Source organism: Aulonocara sp. 'chitande type north' Nkhata Bay, linkage group LG23 (genome assembly GCF_057382095.1).
Source record: "Aulonocara sp. 'chitande type north' Nkhata Bay isolate Kocher_YH1m ecotype deep benthic linkage group LG23, A_spYH_male_GT1.1, whole genome shotgun sequence".
NCBI lineage: Eukaryota > Metazoa > Chordata > Actinopteri > Cichliformes > Cichlidae > Aulonocara > Aulonocara sp. 'chitande type north' Nkhata Bay.
In genome coordinates, this window is record NC_141365.1 from 45,823,938 (window position 1) to 45,847,247 (window position 23,310).

At 42.6% G+C, this 23,310-nt stretch overlaps 2 protein-coding genes across 2 annotated transcripts in view; both read left to right on the top strand.

The window, feature by feature from the left end:
- Positions 1-11,729, top strand: part of LOC147302776 (ribonuclease inhibitor-like) — a 71,533-nt gene extending 59,804 nt beyond the window's left edge. The window contains exon 4 of the mRNA XM_086282112.1: positions 11,510-11,729. Within this exon, the coding sequence (XP_086138238.1) occupies positions 11,510-11,729 (220 nt within the window). The remainder of the gene's footprint in view (positions 1-11,509) is intronic.
- LOC147302771 (ribonuclease inhibitor-like) overlaps positions 1-23,310 on the top strand; it is a 192,669-nt gene that overhangs the window by 126,678 nt on the left and 42,681 nt on the right. The window lies entirely within an intron of this gene.

A 23,310-nucleotide genomic window follows, 5' to 3' on the forward strand; every position in this document is an offset into this window, starting at 1 on the left:
AATTATCTTTATTTTACATATCCGGATATGGAGACCTGAACACACAACCCCAGGTCTGAAGCACAAAACAGGAAGCCTAGTCATTTATATAGACGTCACACACACTTTAAGTTTCGATCAAACACTCTGCTTAGTTTCACTTTTTGCCTGCAAAAGCATGTAATTTCCTGTCAGTCCTGTCGGCACAGAATGTACTCAGAGTTGGGCCTTTCTTATAAAGCAATATAATCAGCATATAAGTATTTAAGATTATAAATTTAAACCTCAACAATGTTCTTACCAGGGGCCCGTTCTTCGTACGTCGCTTACTACATCCAAGATCAAATGACACATCCAAGATCAAATCATCGCGCTAACCGTGAGCTCGCTAATCCGGTTCCCCGAACACACCTGCTGTTGACGATTACTACAGCTGGACGCAGGAATGTGACATCACTGGGTGTCGTAAAAGGGGCTACGCATCGATAGTAGAAACATTGATTGGCAACCCGCTGATTGGTCGGCGAAAATGTCGAAGGGGCGTGCTCGGTATTTTCCGGCAGCAGAGCAAGAACTCATGAGTGAGGGATTTCAGGAGTTTCAGAGTTTAATTAAAACGCAAGAGAACACTGCAAAGGCTGCAAAAGCAAGGAGAGAGGGCTGGCAGAAAGTTGCTGACAAATCAAACTCGTAGGTAATTTAATAATAATAATAATAATGGATTGGATTTATATAGCGCTTTCCAAGGCACCCAAAGCGCTTTACGATACCACTATTCATTCACTCCCACATTCACACACTGGTGGAGGCAGCTACGGTTGTAGCCAGGCTGCCATATCGCGCCATCGGCCCCTCTGGCCAACACCAGTAGGCGGTAGGGTAGATCTATCATATGACACTATATTGTCCAATATCATATGGCATTATATTATATTATAATATGTTATATTATATCCCCTTTCACATTAGAGCCACAACAGGACCCACAAGAACATGGGAACAAGTAAAAGTGGAATACAGGAGTATTCTACAGAATGGTAATATTTATCTCTTAGATTGCTTTTCGTCTCTTGGCAAGGTAATACTGGCCTGTAATACTCTGTTAGTTTGTTCATAACAGCAACCAAGAAAAGGGCAGAGGAAAAAAAGACAGGTGGTGGTCCTGCACCCCCTCGTCAACAAGTTGGTTAAGTAAATAATACCCTCACGGGAATATCGATATCTCTCTATGAGCACACTGTCGCGCTGAGGTAAAGGATCCTGTCTGTCCCGCAATATACGCTGAATTCTGAGGACTCTCCTTATCAATCTTGCACCTTCCGCAATGGGTGGCTCGCGTATACGGACAGGACATGGCTGCGACAGGCTTCCCAAATCCACCTTCACTTTTATAGCCGTGGTCTCTCATCTTGATTACACGAAGTAATTTACAATTACTACTCTGAAATATGAATTACATCTGTAATAATCACATACATGTAATAGAATGTTAATAGTTCATTTCCCTTTTTTAGGAAATGACCTGTATGTATCTGTGTGACATCAATAAAAGGATCAAGTGCTGCATTACCTTTAGTTACATTGATAATATTTATTTATGGTGAAACAGTGGAAAAATATCGCTGTTGCTTTCGTATAAATGAAGCGGACATACCTGCGTGGCCGCGATCTAATCCTGTTTACATAAAGTAAACCTGCTCCCGAGCAGGTTTACGCTTACGGCTCTGTTGCTATGACAGCAAGTCCCGGATGAGCTTCGGGGAACCGACTGATCCAGGATCACGCGAAATCGTCAACAATCTAATCCGGCTAACCTACTTAGCGAGGTACGAAGAACGGGCCCCTGGTCTCTGGTTTGTTTGTTTATTTGTTTGTTTGTTTGTTTGTTTGTTTGTTTGTTTGTTTGTTTGTTTGTTTGTTTGTTTGTTTGTTTGTTTGGTTTGCTCAGTTCTGTTTTTCTGAGGTTTTTAAGTTATTAAATTTGTAACTGTAGTGATTTGTGTGTGTGACAGAGAGGCACTGCCAGGGATTTTTGACACAAGTTGTTCTTGTAAAATCAGTCTGTGAAGGTTCTCAGACATCCAGGTCATCGTAGTCTAAGAAGCTTGGAAAGAAAAGCGTCTGGACTTCCTTGAAGATGTTTCACCTCTTATGAGAGAAGCGTCTTCAGTTCTAAGAGTCAAATGGTGGAGTGGGGCAGTCAGTGAAAGGGCAATGGTGGTGGCTCAGGGTTTGTATGTTTGGGGGGTTCAGAGGGAAAAGATGAATGTAGGTCTGGAGTTGGTGTGTGAGAGCAGGGAGTGAATCTGATCAAACATGAGTGTCATGAAGCCTGTTTGCAGTTATTTGCACTGTTTTCCACTCTGGATGTTGTTTCTGTTCAGCTGTGAGTATAAAAGGCTCCATTCTACAACCTGTTTGTGTTAGTTGTTCAATAGAAACATTATTTTGTGCTGATGTTGCACTTCTTTTATTCACAACCAAAGAGTTTTTGAAGTCTGCATCAAACTGATTTAAATGACTTTTGAATATTACTTTAAATACTTAGATTTAAAATTCTGATAAAAGTTTAAATACAAAGATCACTATATTCTAATGTTTTGGCTGCAGTGTGTTTTTGCAGACAGGTATAACAGAACAGCTTTAGTGTTTAGATTGTTTAAACTTGAGTATGAATTTATACAAAATGCAGCAAGAGATTAAAAAAAACGTTTGATTATAAAATCGACTATATTGGATTCCTATCGATATCGGACATGAAAAGTGGCATCGTTCCATCTCTGCTTTGATTAGAGACACAGCTCTGTGTTTTCCAATTTGTCATTTTGAAAATTTACATTTCTTCACTGTTGAACAGCAGAAATGAGACTTTCCCAGGGAGGGGTCACTTGCCCCTCCCTTCCTTCCCTCCCCATCTCCAGCTGCCTCCCTCTTCCCGCTCCACCACAACCACCCACACATGCAGGGCCTTGGAGTAGGGGTATGTCACCAGGGTGCAGAGGAGGCTACCCCCCCCCTCTGTCCCCTTCTGGCTGCCTCTGCCTCAATTTTATCCCACAACTTAGACATTCACATTACTCACACTCTCATTACACATACATATAGGATCTTGGGGGTGGGCACGATACACGGAGTCCAAAGTACCATCAGGGTGTACACCCCACCCCTGGCATCGTTGCCCACCTCTCAATTTTAAATACACGTAGACATTGAGGGCTAGCAGGAGGGACTATGCGCTTACCTGCTGCTCTCTGGCAGGTAGCTCCATGCCCTCCTGGGTTTTAAATGCACCTTAGAACACACATGCATCAACATTACAATGAGCGGGTGGAGGGAGGTTTGGAGTCTTCTCTCACCCCCATTCTCTGCGACCTGCTGGAGCAGGGGGGCTAGGAGGAGTTGGCCGTCCGACTGCGGTCTGGAGTGTGGAGCCTTCCTGCTGCTGCAGAGTCGGGGCGGTCTGCCTCCCCCCACCGCAGGGAAAAGGGAAACACCACCTGGGTCTGGGTGCAGTCCCCCCCTCCAGGGGCGGGGGCACCTAGACCCGGTTTGTAGAGTACGCTTGGGGAGTGTGATCGTGTGTACAGCGTCTCTTTATGTCTGTCTCCACGTTGGTTGAGTGTGGAGTAAGTGCATATGAGAGCATGAGGGTGGGAATGGATGTTTGTATCTGTGTGTGCCTGTATGTCTGTGTCTATATGTCAGGTTGGGTGTCAGGCGCCACCTCTCTGGGGACATCTCAGGCCCTCCAAGGTTTGGAGGCCTATCTCCCCCTACCACCACTTCCCCTGCCAGTGGCGGACTCCCTCAGACATCGGTGCGTTGGTGGTTCTTTGTGTCCGGGGATGGGCGTCCAGGTACACACCGGCTCACTCCTTGGCGGCCGCTTATCGGGGCCTGGAGCCTGGGGCTCGCTCGGGCCACTTCGGAGGTGGGGTGCCCCCGGCCTCTCGGCCTGGGGCTCGGTCACTCAGGCGCAGCTGGCTGCCGGCGGAGCTCACGGGCGCGTCACTGCAACTCCCCCTGGCTTCTGCTCCGCGGCTGCTGAGTGAGCCCTCATCTGGGACTCTCCTCAGCTCTTTCCGGGACAGTGGCGCAGCTGCCCCTCTGTTAGTCTTCCTTGGTCTCTTGTGTTCTGGGGGCCTCTGGATGTCTGGAGTTTTGATCTCCTCCACACCTGCTTCACGCCCTGGAGGACGGGGCTGTGCCCCCCCCCCCCCCCCCCCCCCCACACCCTCTAGCAGATTATTACATGAAGGAACCTTTTAAAAAAACAAAAAACAAGCGCGTCCATGCTCACAGGTGTACACACGGGTGATCACACCCACAAACTACACCCTTTTTGGCTCCTACCTCAAAGCACACTGTGTTCTGTTGATCTTATGTGCTGCACAATAATGTTTAACATTTAGTATTTACTGTCATATTCCCATATACAGTGGGGCAAAAAAGTATTTAGTCAGCCACCGATTGTGCAAGTTCCCCCACTTAAAATGATGACAGAGGTCAGTAATTTGCACCAGAGGTACACTTCAACTGTGAGAGACAGAATGTGAAAAAAAAATCCATGAATCCACATGGTAGGATTTGTAAAGAATTTATTGGTAAATCAGGGTGGAAAATAAGTATTTGGTCAATAACAAAAATACAACTCAATACTTTGTAACATAACCTTTGTTGGCAATAACAGAGGTCAAACGTTTACTATAGGTCTTTACCAGGTTTGCACACACAGTAGCTGGTATTTTGGCCCATTCCTCCATGCAGATCTTCTCGAGAGCAGTGATGTTTTGGGGGTGTCGCCGAGCAACACGGACTTTCAACTCCCGCCACAGATTTTCTATGGGGTTGAGGTCTGGAGACTGGCTAGGCCACTCCAGGACTTTCAAATGCTTCTTACGGAGCCACTCCTTTGTTGCCCGGGCGGTGTGTTTTGGATCATTGTCATGTTGGAAGACCCAGCCTCGTTTCATCTTCAAAGTTCACACTGATGGAAGGAGGTTTTGGCTCAAAATCTCACGATACATGGCCCCATTCATTCTGTCCTTAACACGGATCAGTCGTCCTGTCCCCTTGGCAGAAAAACAGCCCCATAGCATGATGTTTCCACCCCCATGCTTCACAGTAGGTATGGTGTTCTTGGGATGCAACTCAGTATTCTTCTTCCTCCAAACACGACGAGTTGAGTTTATACCAAAAAGTTCTACTTTGGTTTCATCTGACCACATGACATTCTCCCAATCCTCTGCTGTATCATCCATGTGCTCTCTGGCAAACTTCAGACGGGCCTGGACATGCACTGGCTTCAGCAGCGGAACACGTCTGGCACTGCGGGATTTGATTCCCTGCCGTTGTAGTGTGTTACTGATGGTGACCTTTGTTACTTTGGTCCCAGCTCTCTGCAGGTCATTCACCAGGTCCCCCCGTGTGGTTCTGGGATCTTTGCTCACCGTTCTCATGATCATTTTGACCCCACGGGATGAGATCTTGCGTGGAGCCCCAGATCGAGGGAGATTATCAGTGGTCTTGTATGTCTTCCATTTTCTGATGATTGCTCCCACAGTTGATTTTTTCACACCAAGCTGCTTGCCTATTGTAGATTCACTCTTCCCAGTCTGGTGCAGGTCTACAATACTTTTCCTGGTGTCCTTCGAAAGCTCTTTGGTCTTGGCCATGGCGGAGTTTGGAGTCTGACTGTTTGAGGCTGTGGACAGGTGTCTTTTATACAGATGATGAGTTCAAACAGGTGCCATTCATACAGGTAACGAGTGGGGGACAGAAAAGCTTCTTACAGAAGACGTTACAGGTCTGTGAGAGCCAGAGATTTTCCATGTTTGAGGTGACCAAATACTTATTTTCCACCCTGATTTACGAATAAATTCTTTACAGATCCTACCATGTGAATTCATGGATTTTTTTTCACATTCTGTCTCTCACAGTTGAAGTGTACCTCTGGTGCAAATTACTGACCTCTGTCATCATTTTAAGTGGGGGAACTTGCACAATCGGTGGCTGACTAAATACTTTTTTGCCCCACTGTATCATTGTGATGTTGTTTATTCTATTACTCTTGTTCTCTTCTGCTTGCTTTCTTTTTTCTTTCTCAGCAGGTGATCCAGGTGATTGATATATGCATTTTTTTTCTCTGCCCGTTCTGTTGGTTTTTGTCTTTTGCCCTTCTCCCCCGTCCCTCTTCTCAGCTGTTTCTCTTCCCCTCTTTCTTTCTCCCCTTCTTTCCCCCAGTCAAGTCTGTCCCGTATTCAGTAAGTGAAAATAAAATAAACAATAAAAGGTGAATCAAATGGACCATTACGGCAAGGCTGGGATGGTCAGTTTGGTAAAGTAAATCCGTTGGGCATCTTTCTTTGCCTTTAGACAACAATTCTGATGCAAAAGAGCCAAACGGGACAGGCCCAAAAAAAAAAAAAAAGAAAAAAGAAATGAGACTTTCCTGTCAGAGGTCATTTTTTTTAAAAATGAGGTGAATCAACCATGAAAACCATGAATCAACATGTGAACATGAGCTGATGCTGCTGAAGTGAAGTAAAGTTACAGAGGTTTGATTAGGTAATGAGTCCTAATGAGTCCAAGTCTTCTGCTGAATCAGCAGAAGACTTGGACTCATTTGATTCCAGCTTTGATATCATTGATTTCAATATGTCCATTTCTGTCACACTTCACCTTTAAAAGTGAAGCCATGTGGTTCCTGGAAGGAAAAACACGACTTTTTCAAGTCTTTGTCCTGTTTTTATGAGAAATGTACAACTTTAATGTGAAACATTCAGAGTTTTTTCTCTTGTTGTGTTTGTTTGAAGCTGCTTCCTGTTGGCTTCAGCTGTTTGGAGTTTCCATTTTCTAAACTTCTACATTCTGAACCTTCTTCAGCTCTGAACAGATGATGAAACACTGAATGATTTCAAGCACTTTGTCTAATAAACTTACATCTTTCATCCTTTATACAGATTGAGCTGGTGTGGTTTGTCAGAGATCAGCTGTGATTATCTGGCAGCAGCACTGAAGTCCAACCCCTCCCATCTGAGAGAGCTGGACCTGAGCTCCAACAACAACCTGCAGGATCCAGGAGTGAAGCATCTGTGTGGTTTCCTGGAGAGTCCAGGATGTAAACTTGAAACTCTGAGGTCAGTCAGCATGTTTTAGTTGTGCTGAGATGAATATGATGTGAAAGTTGTGCTGACACTAAACTGCAGACATCAGGCTGATATTATACTGATCCACACTGAGGATCTTCATGGTAAAGTCTGTTTTCTTCTTCTCTGGTTTAGTCCATTGACTGCAGCAGAACAATGTTCACATTTCAAACAGTGATACTCAACGTATGGCCCGCGGCCCACACGCGGCCTGCCCACCTTTCCTGATTCAGAGAGAGGGGACCCTGATTAACTGTGTAGCTTCTTCCTCACAGTTCTAAGTATCAGACACAACAATGAATAATCCACAGCTGACTGTCTTTAGCAGGTCAAAGGTCACGGCACACAGCAGACAGTCAGAAATATTCTAACTCTGATCATTTATCAGTTGTGACACTGTGAGACTTGATCAGAGGTGTGATCATCACAGCAGAGGCCTTTGTGTCAAAGTCACTGAGGATCAAACAGAAACACATGAAGCAGATTTTCCTCTTCTGGCTTTTTATAGCAGATAACCTTCAAAATATTCTGCAGTCGATCAAAAACTGAAGCAAACCATGAAGCAACATGTGAACATGAGCTGATGCTGCTGAAGTGAAGCAAAGTTACAGAGGTTTGATTACAGACACAGCTGAGAGTTTGTAATCTGTCATCATTTTAAAAAGTTTCCATGGAACAGCAGAAATGAGGCTTTACTGTCAGAGGCCGACAGCACTGAACACAACAGCAGACTGGTGGCTAATAAACAGTGAATGATGCAGAAACAGATGTTTGAAGCTGTTCTTGGAGTACACTGAGAGAGAGAGAGCTGTGCAGGCAGGAACAGCCAAAGTCAGAGAGAATTCATGAGCATATTGATCAAACGTGAAGCAGAGTTTGGATCTTCTTTTGCTGCTGCTTCACTCAGTTTTGGTTGGAGACAGATGAAACCTGCAGCTTCAGGATCTGTGAGCTGTCCACTTTCAGCCCCGACGGCGTGTCCGTGTACGTGCCGTCGAGTGAACGATCCACGCTCTGTGTTTCCATCTTTGTGTGTTTAGCTGCTCTCATTTACTGTTTTATCTGTTTGCTGCTTGTTGAAATAGTTTGTGAGCTTTAACCTGAGATTCTGGCAAAATACATTTATATTAAACATCGATTCAGGATTGAATGAATCAACATCGTTTTATTCAAATTAAAACCATTTAAATGGGAACATGAATTTTTTACAGCCGCCTCTAATGCTGGGTAATGTCAGCTGGTCCATGTGCAGCTGGCTGTGAGGCTCAGGGAGCGTCTACAAAGTGCAACACTGAAAGAACATCATCCATAAATATTGAGTAAGAACTGGACTCTCATACAGCGAGACTCAAATGCCTTTAAACATCAGCTTATCCTGCTGATCCAAGTCCAACACTGAGTTTGTAAAAACATGTTTGTCAATCATTTTGTTTGGTTTCTGAGGAAAAAGATTCAATAACTTGCTGCTAATACACAACATTTCATCATATTTCCTCATAACCCTCTTTTGTCTGACCATTTGATCCCATTTGAATTTGCAATAAATGATCCACAGAGTTTGGTGACAATAATGACAGTAGATGTTTGTGTGAAAGTGCTGGAAGCAAATGAGTGTGTGATGTTCTTTCAGTGTTGCACTTTGTAGACGCTCCCTGAGCACTGGTCTCACAGCCAGCTGCACATAGAGACCAGTGTTGTTAGTCCAGGTCAGAAGATGACTTGTTGGAATGAAAATGAGCTTGTAGTTTGTCTGCTTTAATAATGTGTCTGGAAAAAGGTGTTGGACTTCAAATATGTCCATTTCTGTCACACTTCACCTTTAAAAGTGAAGCCATGTGGTTCCTGGAAGGAAAAACACGACTTTTTCAAGTCTTTGTCCTGTTTTTATGAGAAATGTACGACTTTAATGTGAAACATTCAGAGTTTTTTCTCTTGTTGTGTTTGTTTGAAGCTGCTTCCTGTTGGCTTCAGCTGTTTGGAGTTTCCATTTTCTAAACTTCTACATTCTGAACCTTCTTCAGCTCTGAACAGATGATGAAACACTGAATGATTTCAAGCACTTTGTCTAATAAACTTACATCTTTCATTCTTTATACAGATTGAGGAACTGTGGTTTGTCAGAGATCAGCTGTGATTATCTGGCAGCAGCACTGAAGTCCAACCCCTCCCATCTGAGACAGCTGGACCTGAGCGACAACTACAACCTGCAGGATCCAGGAGTGAAGCATCTGTGTGGTTTCCTGGAGAGTCCAGGATGTAAACTTGAAACTCTGAGGTCAGTCAGCATGTTTTAGTTGTGCTGAGATGAATATGATGTGAAAGTTGTGCTGACACTAAACTGCAGACATCAGGCTGATATTATACTGATCCACACTGAGGATCTTCATGGTAAAGTCTGTTTTCTTCTTCTCTGGTTTAGTCCATTGACTGCAGCAGAACAATGTTCACATTTCAAACAGTGATACTCAACGTATGGCCCGCGGCCCACACGCGGCCTGCCCACCTTTCCTGATTCAGAGAGAGGGGACCCTGATTAACTGTGTAGCTTCTTCCTCACAGTTCTAAGTATCAGACACAACAATGAATAATCCACAGCTGACTGTCTTTAGCAGGTCAAAGGTCACGGCACACAGCAGACAGTCAGAAATATTCTAACTCTGATCATTTATCAGTTGTGACACTGTGAGACTTGATCAGAGGTGTGATCATCACAGCAGAGGCCTTTGTGTCAAAGTCACTGAGGATCAAACAGAAACACATGAAGCAGATTTTCCTCTTCTGGCTTTTTATAGCAGATAACCTTCAAAATATTCTGCAGTCGATCAAAAACTGAAGCAAACCATGAAGCAACATGTGAACATGAGCTGATGCTGCTGAAGTGAAGCAAAGTTACAGAGGTTTGATTACAGACACAGCTGAGAGTTTGTAATCTGTCATCATTTTAAAAAGTTTCCATGGAACAGCAGAAATGAGGCTTTACTGTCAGAGGCCGACAGCACTGAACACAACAGCAGACTGGTGGCTAATAAACAGTGAATGATGCAGAAACAGATGTTTGAAGCTGTTCTTGGAGTACACTGAGAGAGAGAGAGCTGTGCAGGCAGGAACAGCCAAAGTCAGAGAGAATTCATGAGCATATTGATCAAACGTGAAGCAGAGTTTGGATCTTCTTTTGCTGCTGCTTCACTCAGTTTTGGTTGGAGACAGATGAAACCTGCAGCTTCAGGATCTGTGAGCTGTCCACTTTCAGCCCCGACGGCGTGTCTGTGTACGTGCCGTCGAGTGAACGATCCACGCTCTGTGTTTCCATCTTTGTGTGTTTAGCTGCTCTCATTTACTGTTTTAGCTGTTTGCTGCTTGTTGAAATAGTTTGTGAGCTTTAACCTGAGATTCTGGCAAAATACATTTATATTAAACATCGATTCAGGATTGAATGAATCAACATCGTTTTATTCAAATTAAAACCATTTAAATGGGAACATGAATTTTTTACAGCCGCCTCTAATGCTGGGTAATGTCAGCTGGTCCATGTGCAGCTGGCTGTGAGGCTCAGGGAGCGTCTACAAAGTGCAACACTGAAAGAACATCATCCATAAATATTGAGTAAGAACTGGACTCTCATACAGCGAGACTCGAATGCCTTTAAACATCAGCTTATCCTGCTGATCCAAGTCCAACACTGAGTTTGTAAAAAGATGTTTGTCAATCATTTTGTTTGGTTTCTGAGGAAAATGATTCAATAACTTGCTGCTAATACACAACATTTCATCATATTTCCTCATAACCCTCTTTTGTCTGACCATTTGATCCCATTTGAATTTGCAATAAAGGATCCACAGAGTTTGGTGACAATAATGACAGTAGATGTTTGTGTGAAAGTGCTGGAAGCAAATGAGTGTGTGATGTTCTTTCAGTGTTGCACTTTGTAGACGCTCCCTGAGCACTGGTCTCACAGCCAGCTGCACATAGAGACCAGTGTTGTTAGTCCAGGTCAGAAGATGACTTGTTGGAATGAAAATGAGCTTGTAGTTTGTCTGCTTTAATAATGTGACTGGAAAAAGGTGTTGGACTTCAAATATGTCCATTTCTGTCACACTTCACCTTTAAAAGTGAAGCCATGTGGTTCCTGGAAGGAAAAACACGACTTTTTCAAGTCTTTGTCCTGTTTTTATGAGAAATGTACGACTTTAATGTGAAACATTCAGAGTTTTTTCTCTTGTTGTGTTTGTTTGAAGCTGCTTCCTGTTGGCTTCAGCTGTTTGGAGTTTCCATTTTCTAAACTTCTACATTCTGAACCTTCTTCAGCTCTGAACAGATGATGAAACACTGAATGATTTCAAGCACTTTGTCTAATAAACTTACATCTTTCATTCTTTATACAGATTGAGGAGCTGCGGTTTGTCAGAGATCAGCTGTGATTATCTGGCAGCAGCACTGAAGTCCAACCCCTCCCATCTGAGACAGCTGGACCTGAGTAATGACTCCTCCTCTTCTTCAACTAAGAACAACAAGCTGCAGGATCCAGGAGTGAAGCATCTGTGTGGTTTCCTGGAGAGTCCAGGATGTAAACTTGAAACTCTGGGGTCAGTCAGCATGTTTTAGTTGTGCTGAGATGAATATGATGTGAAAGTTGTGCTGACACTAAACTGCAGACATCAGGCTGATATTATACTGATCCACACTGAGGATCTTCATGGTAAAGTCTGTTTTCTTCTTCTCTGGTTTAGTCCATTGACTGCAGCAGAACAATGTTCACATTTCAAACCTTCAAAGAAGAAGAAAAATCCTCCACTGGAAAATTCACTGTGAAACTCTCAAACTCTTCATTGCACCTTAAAGTCTGTGTGACACTGAAATCCAAAGCAAAATGTGCGTTTGCTTTACAGACAGCAGTCCAACACAAACATACACACATCATCCAAAACACAGTCCAACATCCAAATCTCCTCCACTGCCAGCATGAATGATGGGAAAGAGAAGGAGGAACACTCTGACATTCAGGGTTAGAATGAGTTTCATCAAGCAGACTGTGAAGATCAAAGCTGCATTAGAAAGCTTACATGAATGAATGAGTGGACAGAAGTGGACAGAGATCATCTGAAGCACTTCAAAGGCTTTAAATCAGCACATTTCTCTTTATTCTTTATCAACTCTGTTAGTTTCTCTCAGTTTTCTGTGGAATGAAGCTAACAGCAGGCTAATAAGATGCTGACCAATAGGTTTCTATTAAAGGTTGTAATTTGCATATGAAAAAGTGCTTTGGCTCAGCAGGGATCAGCTTACAGGTAGAATACAGCTGCTGGATGGGATTAGCATGTCATAGCTATCTACCAAACTGCTAACTGGGGGATTTCAGGCCATCTATGGATCATTTTTGCTAACTGTTTATTCAGCTTAGGCTCACAGGGCTGCAGCCTGTGCCCTAGCTGTCATAGGGCAAGAGGCGTGGTCCACCTGCACAGGTGAGCAGTCCATCACAGGGCCAACAGAGAGCGACAGAGAAGCACTCCCTCACATCCACACCTACAGCCAATGTAGAAGCACCAATGAACCTAAGCAGCATTTCATTGGACTGTGGGAGAACATCCAACCTCCACAGAAAGGCCCAGCTGACCAACAAGCTTCAACCTACAACCTTCTTGCTCTAAGGCACTAGTGCGAACCACTTTTGCCCATTTCAGCCCAAATCCTGCATCTTCCTGTTTCTGACTCCAGGCCAGCTCCACTAACACTTTCTCATCAGACACTGCCACCTAGTGGAGGAAGTCTTAGTTCCATTTGAAGCTTCAGATTACAGTTAGTTCCTTTACAAAGAGGTGGAGGTGGTGGGGCCACAGCACCATCATCACTGAGTGCCATAGGACACTTAACCTTTGTTTCCATATGCTGGGAACTTCCTGTTGTTCCAAGGAGGACTGGAAAATGTGTGAAAATCTCCCAGTCAGTTCCTCACAGCACACTTCAATCATTTCCCTCCCACAGCATCAGGACCAGGGCTTTTTCTCTCTTTGGTCCCACTAAGAGATTTCCACACAAACAGCTCATCAGTGGGACTCTCAGAGCTACCAGCCCTTTGCTACAATCACAAAGCTCTTCATTGAAATCAATGATATCAAAGCTGGAATCAAATGAGTCCAAGTCTTCTGCTGATTCAGCATCACATTCATCTTTGCTCCTTGTTCTGCATCCCCACCATGGACTTCATTCCTTTCCAAGCCAGCCTTGAGTGTCCTTTATTCAGCTCATCCTCTGCTTTACTTTTACACCTGATTTTAGCTGCTTTATCTCTCTTTCAACAGGTTTCTGTGCCTCAATCTTTTTCTTCTCTCCCTCATAACAAGACAGCTTCTTCTGCCTGAGAACATGTTGGAGTGATTTACTAATCCAGGGCTGCTTATTGGGGAAAATACTTCCTGTTTCCAAAGTAATCCCCATTTTTCCCAGAAAGAAATGTCAGTAGAAATCGATGATCTAAGTGAGAACATGAGCCTTTAAAAAGTCCCAGTGGGTGCAGTCAAAGCAGTCCCTCAGTCCCAGTATAGAGTCTTTGGTCCAGACTGGAACAACTGTGTGCCCAGTTTGAGCTCTCTTCAGTGCTGTGACCTGACAGACCCAGAGGGGCCATCACATCACATTTAGAAGCTCCCCTGATGGAGCCACAACACATGTCCAATACTTAGTCTGTCTTGTTGGACCAACTGGAAGAAATGATTCAAGGACTTAGTCACAGAACAGAGATTCAAATCTCCAAAATCCAACTGGCTGCATCAGGACATATAGTCTGAAACTCTGCACAGTTTCCTGTTTGAAGCTGCTTCCTGTTGGCTTCAGCTGTTTGGAGTTTCCATTTTCTAAACTTCTACATTCTGAACCTTCTTCAGCTCTGAACAGATGATGAAACACTGAATGATTTCAAGCACTTTGTCTAATAAACTTACATCTTTCATTCTTTATACAGATTGTGGGACTGTGGTTTGTCAGAGATCAGCTGTGATTATCTGGCAGCAGCACTGAAGTCCAACCCCTCCCATCTGAGACAGCTGGAGCTGTACTTCAACAACCTGAAGGATCCAGATGTGAAGCAGCTGTCTGATCTTAAGAAGAGTCCAGACTACAGACTGGAGACTCTGGGGTCAGTAGAGTGATGGAGTGAGTGGGTGGTGCTGTCAGCAGTATTGTACTAAACACAGTCAGTATGAAACAAAGATCCAGTGTTTCCTGTAAAGCTGCAGCTTCTCAGTGAAGCTGTGAGAGGAGAACGGTGACAGGCTTCAGGATTGGACACAAACACTTCCTGTTTCTCACCTTTATGGTCACCATAGTAACGGCTGACACGCTCTGATCAAACACTGTCAACAGCCAATCAGCTCTCTGAACAAAGCAGCACGCAGACCAATGACTGCATTGATTTCCAAGTTTAAAGCAGTGAAGAACACAGTCTGTAGGTGAGGAAGAATTTAGTGAGAGCAGATGTTTGGATGGAATTCCTCCAGTTAACAGCTGGAACCGTCCATCTGGATTGTTGGGCTTGTTGTTGGGGTTCCTACAGAGCTCAGAGTGGACACACCAAGGTTCTTCTAATGAATGAAAGTCCAAACTCAAACTAGGAGGGAAAAACATTTTCAGCAACTTCAATAAAAATCCAAAGATTAGAAAAAGTGAAGCAACAATGAGTCCTAGTACAGTCCCAGCACTGACGTCCCTGCTGCTCTTTATACTGGATGTGCTGCATCACTGACTGACAGCTGATGAAGAGTCTCTGGAAACACTCGTTTATCTCCTCTGCTCTTCCTCCTTCTCTCTGCAGGTGGAGGCCATGATGGTAAACAGGACAGTGTGTGTGTGCTGAGAGAGGAGCAGCTGTGTCCTGATGATCCAGAGAGGTTGAAGCAGCAGCAGCTTGTGTGTAGAGACGCTCTGACTGGGCCATGTTACTGGGAGGTGGAGAGGAGAGCTTCATCCAGCAGTGACTGACAGAGGAATGAAGTGCAGATGACTGTCAGTGCTGCAGAGTGAACTGCTCTGAGAACAGCTCCACTGTCAGACACAATGTAGAGTCCAGCATCAGCCCTGTGTGTCCCTCTGGATCTGACAGAGGATCATCAGTGTATCTGGACTGCTCTGCTGCTGCTCTGTCCTTCTACAGTCTCTGCACAGTCTCTGTCTCACTCTGGAAAGATTTTACAACTTGTTGTAATTACAGAACGTTAATATGATATTCAAACATGTGATCTTCTCTTTATTTCTGAATCTTTACCAAATAAAGAAAAACCAAACTAACAAACAGAAGCTGTCGTGTCCTTTTTCACCACATCTGTGAATCTTTTCTGTGTTTTTCCTCTTTTCCTCCTTCCTGCAGCTCCATCTTCATCATTCTGTGTCCAGTATATGTGAACACGTCCAAAGCATCTGAGCCTCATGTTACCCGTTTGTGTGAGTTACGCCTGTCGTTGTGTTGTGGTGTATAAATAAGGGGCAGGAGACAGCGCTGGATCTCTGAGTTCTTTACTCTCAATTTCTGCAACATCTGCAATATCTAGAAATGCAAACCTGTGAGCTGTGTGTGTTGTGCGTCTGCTCGGCCACCTCTCCTCCGGCCATGCTGGAAGCAGCTGTGCGTTTGACAGTTTTATCGACTCGACAATAATTGAACAAATTAAATGTTCAAAAATATCAACTTAAGCACTTCAAAGTCAACAAAAAGCTTAAAACAATGAAATAATATTTCACTGACAAAACAACAGCTCATAAGAACGATACACAAAATAATACAGAAACAAACAAATAAAAGTTATTAACCAGGATCCATGTTTTTGTCACAAACACTGAATCAGCTGATTCACTCTTTATGTTTCTGAGTTTGTTTTGTGATTATAGTTCTGGTTTCTGTTTCTGTGTCTTCACTGTGTCCCACGTCTCCTTACTTTGGACTCTGTGTTATATTTCCTGTTTTACTTTGACAGTCCTGTGTTACTGTTTCCTGTCTCGTGTGTGTAATTGGTCCCAGCTGTGTTTCTCTCCTCTCCTGTTCCCTGATTACTAAACTGCGTCCACGCCGCCGGCGCTCCTCTCCACAGCTGGATTCCAGGATTTCAGAGCATCCAGCTGTGGTGAGTGATGGAGACACTTTCTCTGCTCCCTCAGTAATCAGGACAGTTTATTGAACATCAGAGGACATAAAGGACTGTTTTTCACCTGCCCGTTCTGAACCTGGACATTAAAGACTGCTGGCTTCAAGGACATTAATCCCAGTGTCAGCCAGCCAATAACAGCCTGTGTTTTTCAGCTCTTTAGGAGTCAGAAATGAGAAAGACACAGACTGCTAACCTCTCCCTGCAGGAAATAAGCTCCGCCTCTTCCTGTCCTGTATATGAGTGATTCTGACATGAGACACAATGAGTTTCCTGTTTATTGTGACTTAAAGCGAGCAGCAAAGCCACTAAACTGTGTGTTTCCAGCTGAAGCTGCTTTTTGTGTTGCTCCCACAATCCTGTCTGAAACAGTCAGTGAGGAAAACTCAATGTGACTTCAGAGTGACAGAGGTAAGCGACTCATGTTGTAACTGACGTCAGACGCGGAGATTTTGGCGTAAAATTAAAGCAAATGGTAGTTTAGAATTGAACAAATTCCTTTAAGCTTCAGTATTACCAAATACACTTATCAATAGTCTTCTAACTAACAATATTTGTCTAAATCATCTCCAACACCCTGGAGAACAACGGGGAGAGTTTAGAGGCTCTCCAAGATTACATTGATCAGTGCTTCCAGGATCTTGTGATGAAGAAGGCTCAGAGTGCAAAACCTTCATCAAAACCCACCTGAAGCTGCTGGAGGACACGGTGAAGATCATCGCCTTTGATAGAGTGCATCGCATCGGCCCCATGCGGGCTACGACCGGGAGACCACGTCCTACTGTGGCCAAGTTCGGCCACTTCAAACAAAAGGAACAGGTGAAAAGTCTCCGTGTCCATCGGTGTTTCTCCACGTCTCTCTTCCTTCTTCGTGTCATCTCTGTGTTTCCCTGCTGCCCTCATGTTTTCTGCTTTGTCTGTTAGTTCTTCCCAGTTTAGGTTGATGTTCGCTTCTTCCCTCACCTTTGTTATTTTCACTGTAAATAAATCTCCACTCGCATCTCCACCGCCGTCTGCATCTTGGTCCTCATTCACTCCACCACACGACTGCTGCCCCAGCCGTGACAACGTTTGATGTTTCCTCTACATTTACCTTTAAAAATTATTTACTTTGCCTTGTTTGGTATCATTTGGTATCAGATGGCCGACTTCTAAATGGCCACCATGGTCACCACCGAACTTGAGGAGTTTGCCCCCTCACATATACTAATGTGCCACAAACAGGACTTTAACATCACCAACCATTCCTATGTTATTACGGTGTATCCATATAACTGGCCCACCCTGTACAGTTATGCTTTCATGTTGACATACTGTATTAACACAATTCAGGGAGGATTCTAGGATCAGTGCTTTGGGGGGCTGAGCACCCAGAGAGCTGCCCAGCCAGCCAAGATACACTTTACTCGTCACAATGAGACTTCTTCCCCGTCTCTGTCGGTCCCTGCATCCTCCCTGTCCTCATCGTCTGTTGTCTTCGTCTCCTTTATCAGTCATCATAATTTTACCGTCTCTGTGCAAGTCTGCAAATTTCTTTATTAAATCAAAAGATTCTTAAACCCATCAAGTCTCTCTGTGCCTGGGTCCTCGTCACAAAACATGACATCACTGTTTTGTACTTTTTAACAATTTAATCCCACATTTGTGAAAGAAAAGCAAAACACTTTTTTGAAAAGTCTGTAACAAAACCATCAATTCTGATCAAGGTTATTTAAATGCTGCCAAAGAAGAATGGATTGGAATAAAAAAAATACATATCCTAACCTTAATTACTGGAGGAGAATAATGAATGATGCTCATAATGAGTAAGAAGTAAACTGAGTGCATATTTTGGACAGAGATTCACTTTTAGTGTGTTTGTATAATATAATACAGATGCATAAAAACACTCCTGAAACAGAATAAATTATTACAAATAAATTATTACAAAATATTAAAAAATATTATGGATACTTTTGTTGTTAAAATGTTACCTCTCAACCAAGTTCTGCCTTTTATATTTTTAGTAGTGTGTCACACAAACAGGAAATATTGTCAAAAAAAAGTAAGTAAGTGCTGAAGCACCCCAAAAATGAACCAAAGCACCCCAAAAATGAACCAAAGCACCCCAAAAATGGGTTAAAATCGCCCCTGTTAACAAATAATAGCCCAACAGTCACTTTTATGCTTACTGTAGCTGTTAGCTAAAAACACTAATTTAGCCTAGTTTGCCCTGAATTCAGCTTTGACAGACATGATCGACTGTTTCCAGTAGAATTCCTCGTTGTCATCTTGTTCCCTCTCAGAGCCCCGTATGCTTGCAGAGACCCCTACAGTAGGGAAATGTGCCAAAGAACGTCCAAAACATTGCATTTTAGGTTTATTTATGCCTTACACACAATCCCAACTCTTTAGCTAACTTAACAACTTTGGCTAAAGTCTATAGTTAGTCTTACTCGTTTGTACAACATTACTGGATCGCCACTGTTTGAAATGATATGACATATGACTCTCACTGAAACAGCAAACTTTGTAGAAAACAACACTTCTGATTCTCTATCTAGCTGTTTGGTCACAGCTGTAGATTACATTATAAGTGGTTGTTCACTCTTGTCAATAATTACATTTCTAAATTCTATTTGTGCAGTTACATGTAAACAAAGTCCAATATTGTATCTAAATGATTGTGTTATCGTGGGACAGTTTCCAATTTTGTTGTATTATTGCACTAGGTATGACTGTGCAAGACTTATCTTATCTTCCTTGCTTGCACCACACTCTTTGCAGAAATGTTGCACAGCAGCACTGCATCATGTTATTGTGTTGTATAATATACCAGAACTAATACAAAGCAACATCCATGTACACTATAGGTCCATGCCAATGTGCCCAAATGGGACCTCCATAAATGGTAAGGGGCGCAAAGGCACTTTAAGACCAGTGGGCACACCGCCGGTGCACATCCGCTCGGATGCTTTTTTCTATTCATTTATTTCCCTGTTTATTTATCGATGCACAAAAGCAATTATCTCAGAGACACCATCCTCTTAACGGAGACTCAAATCAGGAACCTGCAGATTATTAGTCAGCAGCTTTAACTTCCTGTCTTTGTCTCACTAAACCTTCCACGTGGAAACTTGAGCTGCCCACTCAAGCACAGTAGGCTTTAACTGGCTCTGCTCAAGTCACTTCAGTATCTGAGAAACTGTCTCGATGCATGCCAAAGAACACTTTGACAATACGCTTGTGTTGAGTCAAATCCACCACAAGCATATTCTATGGCAGTTTAATTCCACTCCACATAAAAATAGTCACGTATTATTTCCCCCCACCACACTTCCTGCCAGTAGCTGGTGCCCCCACCCACAGTGCATTAGTGGTTCTCTGTGTTTAGTGGCTCACTCTGGGCGGCTGCTCGGTGGGGCCCGGCCCCCTGGCTCTGTTGGGCCTGTGCTGCGGGTGGGGTGCCCTCAGGTCTCGGCCCTCTGGGCCCATTTACTGCTCAGTAACATTTAATATCTATTATTTACTACTACTTACTAGCCTACTTACTGCATATTATTGGTTGTTGCTGTGGGTTCCCCACTGTGTTGGTTTTTCCTTGTGTTTTTCAGCAGATGATGAAATAGATTTTCAGTATTTTTTCTCTCTTCCTCTCCATCTATTTCTCTTCTTCTCTATTTTTCCCTCTTCTTCTGTTAACTTTCTCCCCAGCTTATCTTTTTTCTTCTTTCCTGACCCCCGTTCTGATTCTAATGACTCAAAATAAAATAAAATCATCATCAAATATGACTATCAAGTGGACCAGTATAGCAAAAACCATAATGATCGCAGAGGCCACAGAGCCAAGTGGCAGGATTTTCAACGTTCAAACCAGATAAAAAACAGAAATTAAATGGTGTTAAAAGCCATGAATTCAGGCAATTCATTCACAACATAATTACAAGTTTTACTGGACGTTAATATTTTTCTCTTTTTTCAGTGCAAAACAAACTAACAGTACACATGATGCTGGCAAGTTAAAATGTCAGTGTCTTTTATAGATAGCATGTCTAGCATCATAGTTTTATAGATCACGTAGTCAGGGTAAAAACTCCATCTCTGATTATTATTGTACATGACTGTGACATGCAGCGGCCTCAGCATCATGATGAAGGCGACCGGAGGAGATAGTTTGGTAGACATCGATGTTTTGCCGATGAAGGCTCATGTAGCGGTCCTCTTTGTCCTAAACAACAATTTACACTGTCATTTACATTTAATTAAAGTGCAGCTTAAAACACAGACATAATGCACTGCAGCCTCGGCACAATTAAGTGTAAAACAGAACTATGGAAAACTCACAAACATCTGGCGAGTTTCAGATCCTGTTAAGTTAGTTAGACCTGATCTGTTTTCTCTGTTAGGATAAAAACATCAGAGGTCATGGGGTGAAAAATACCTCAAAAACAAGACTAGCTATGTCTACAACTAATGTGTGGTGTTTGAAAAGAACCTATGAGATACTTTGAACACCACAGTGGCTGCTGTATGCAGTAATGTGCTCAAGTGATTTCAAAGGGTCATTTCATGAGTTTAAGTGCGTCAGTAAAAGTTTTCACCTGCGAGGATTTCTCCTCAGGCTGTAACCACAGGTTATCACAGCCACACTGATGAGTGAAGCAGCAGCAGAAATGATGGGAACTGTAGCCATGAACTTCATGCCAGAAGAATCTCCATCGTCTGTTGAATGTTGCCACACACACAAAAAAACTTCATTTTGAAAACGTGAAAAGTCACGAAATTTGCATTAACCTGTTATATTAAAGTGGAAAACATGTTTATCTTTTCATTACATTAGAGTTTCAATTGCATCATTCAAACATTTCACTGATGAAATAACACCAAAGTTGTGATTGGAGCAGTTTTATAATGAAATTTTAAACAAATTAGCCAGAAGAAGAGCTTAAAAACATTCCAGATGTTCATCTCCTGACTGAAACCTTTCATTAATCCGCTGCAGGCGGGAATGACGACCTCAAACCATGTATGACAGAAAAGAAAGTGTTAACGCAGTTCCAAACATCCACCTTGAATCTGCGGTGTGGGTATAAATAGAAAATGTTTTTACCTCTCACAGTCACACTGAGATGGAGAACATACAATCCACCACGAAATCCACACTCACAGGTGTAGTTCCCACTGTCTTCAGATGTTAAGTTGAGCAGGTGGAGAAACACAGTCTCATTTTCTTTGATCAGTGTGAACCTGGAGTCACAGCCATGAATAAAGCCTCGGTCGTAACGATAGAGCAGACGACGCTGTTCTCCTCGGCTCCTCTCTGTGCTGATCTCACACAGTATCATCACAGTAATATTCAGAGTTGTTTTGCTGCATATTTGAGTGGAATCGGGTTTCTTTCCAATTGTCTTCACAAGAGTCTCTATAAATTGTTCCAGTTAAAATGAAACAAAATCGGGATTATAGTTTCTATATATTTGTTGTTGTGGGAAAATCAATCACATATATTATTTCACTAACCTAACTAAAGCTTTCTTCTTAAACACCTGGCTTTACAGCTTTTCTTTTTTAATTATATATATTTACCTTCACTGCTAAAAGCCACAAGCAGAAGCAGGAGAAAGCAGAGTTTCCGTGCAGTCATGCTGGTGAGGAAGTAACTGTGGCTGACAGTGTGAGGTAGACTATAGTGAAAGCAGGAAGACTTGCACCCTCCTTATTTCACCTCTTGTGTCTACACTGAAACTTTTACTATGTCTAAAATAGAAGTGCATAAAAGTGGAAGGACAGTAGAAGGTAAACCACCAACATTGTTTAAGCCAGACTGATCTCTCTGTTTATCTGGATGGACATTGTGTTCAAATTATGATGAGATGTTTGTTCAAAAACAAAACTAGTCTGATACAAAGAGTCATGTTTGCCACAGTTTATTGTGTTTGTATTGTATTAAATCTGAGAGCCTGAGTTGGAGTATTATGACTGAATGGTCTCCATTACTGGGAAACAACTATCCAGTGTGAAAAGATGGACGTTTATTATAATATATGAATATTATTATATTAGTATGTCAGCTAAAGTTTTATATACTTTAAAATGTTTCATAGAGCTTTATTATCCACTCCCACAGTTCCTGCGCTTCTTGCTGAGCGTGTCTTGTTGTCGTGTTGATGGTTCACTGAGATGAGAGTCTGGTAGGAATCACTCGATGGCTGCTGAAGGTTTGTATAGGGCTGATCTGGCTCATCGTCATCCTTTAGAAAAGTGAAATATTTTAGGTATTAATCAAGTTCAACCCGGTCTACCCACACACTCTATTGATCTTTAAATCTCTCCATCTGTTGCCTGGATTATTTAATGTTTCTGCTCATTTCTGTAAGAGCTTCTTCACAAAATAAAGGACACTGAAGTTGGCACTAATAGTATTATAACACTAATCTGTAATTATCTATGTAAGTAGTTAACATCCTAAAACATAAATGTACATGTTTTATGTTTACTGGCAAACTTTTAACTAGCTGCTGTAGATCGTAGCAATAAATTGCTCACCAAACCGTTGGGATTTTCAGGTACAGACACTCCAGATGTTCCTGACCTTAAGCAGCCACGTTGATAAGAAAGGATGTCAGCATTAGTGTAACACTATTCACATTCAAACAGAGAAAAATCAAGTAAGAACATCTACATTTATATTATCTTCTCTCTTAATAATGATAATTATTTTTGGAAGGATAAAAAGTGTTCATTCTAGACATGATGTTTAACATACACCGAATTCTCATTTATTGAAATGTGATGTTTCCTTTTACTTTCTCTAGATCTATATCATCTTTGAATTACTGCAGCAAAAATAGTCTCACCCATTACTTTTCCTCCAGTAGATAAATCCCACGATAACTCCAGTTATAAAGATGATCACAACACCGGGCAGATAAACGGAAAAAGATTTGTCTGCTGAAGTGTGGGCCTCGTTTGTGTCTAAATCATTGAAAAGATGCATTTGTCAGTAAAATCATTTACTTTCATTTCCTGGAAATCAAAACACAAATCAAACACAGTTTACGTCTACTGAAACT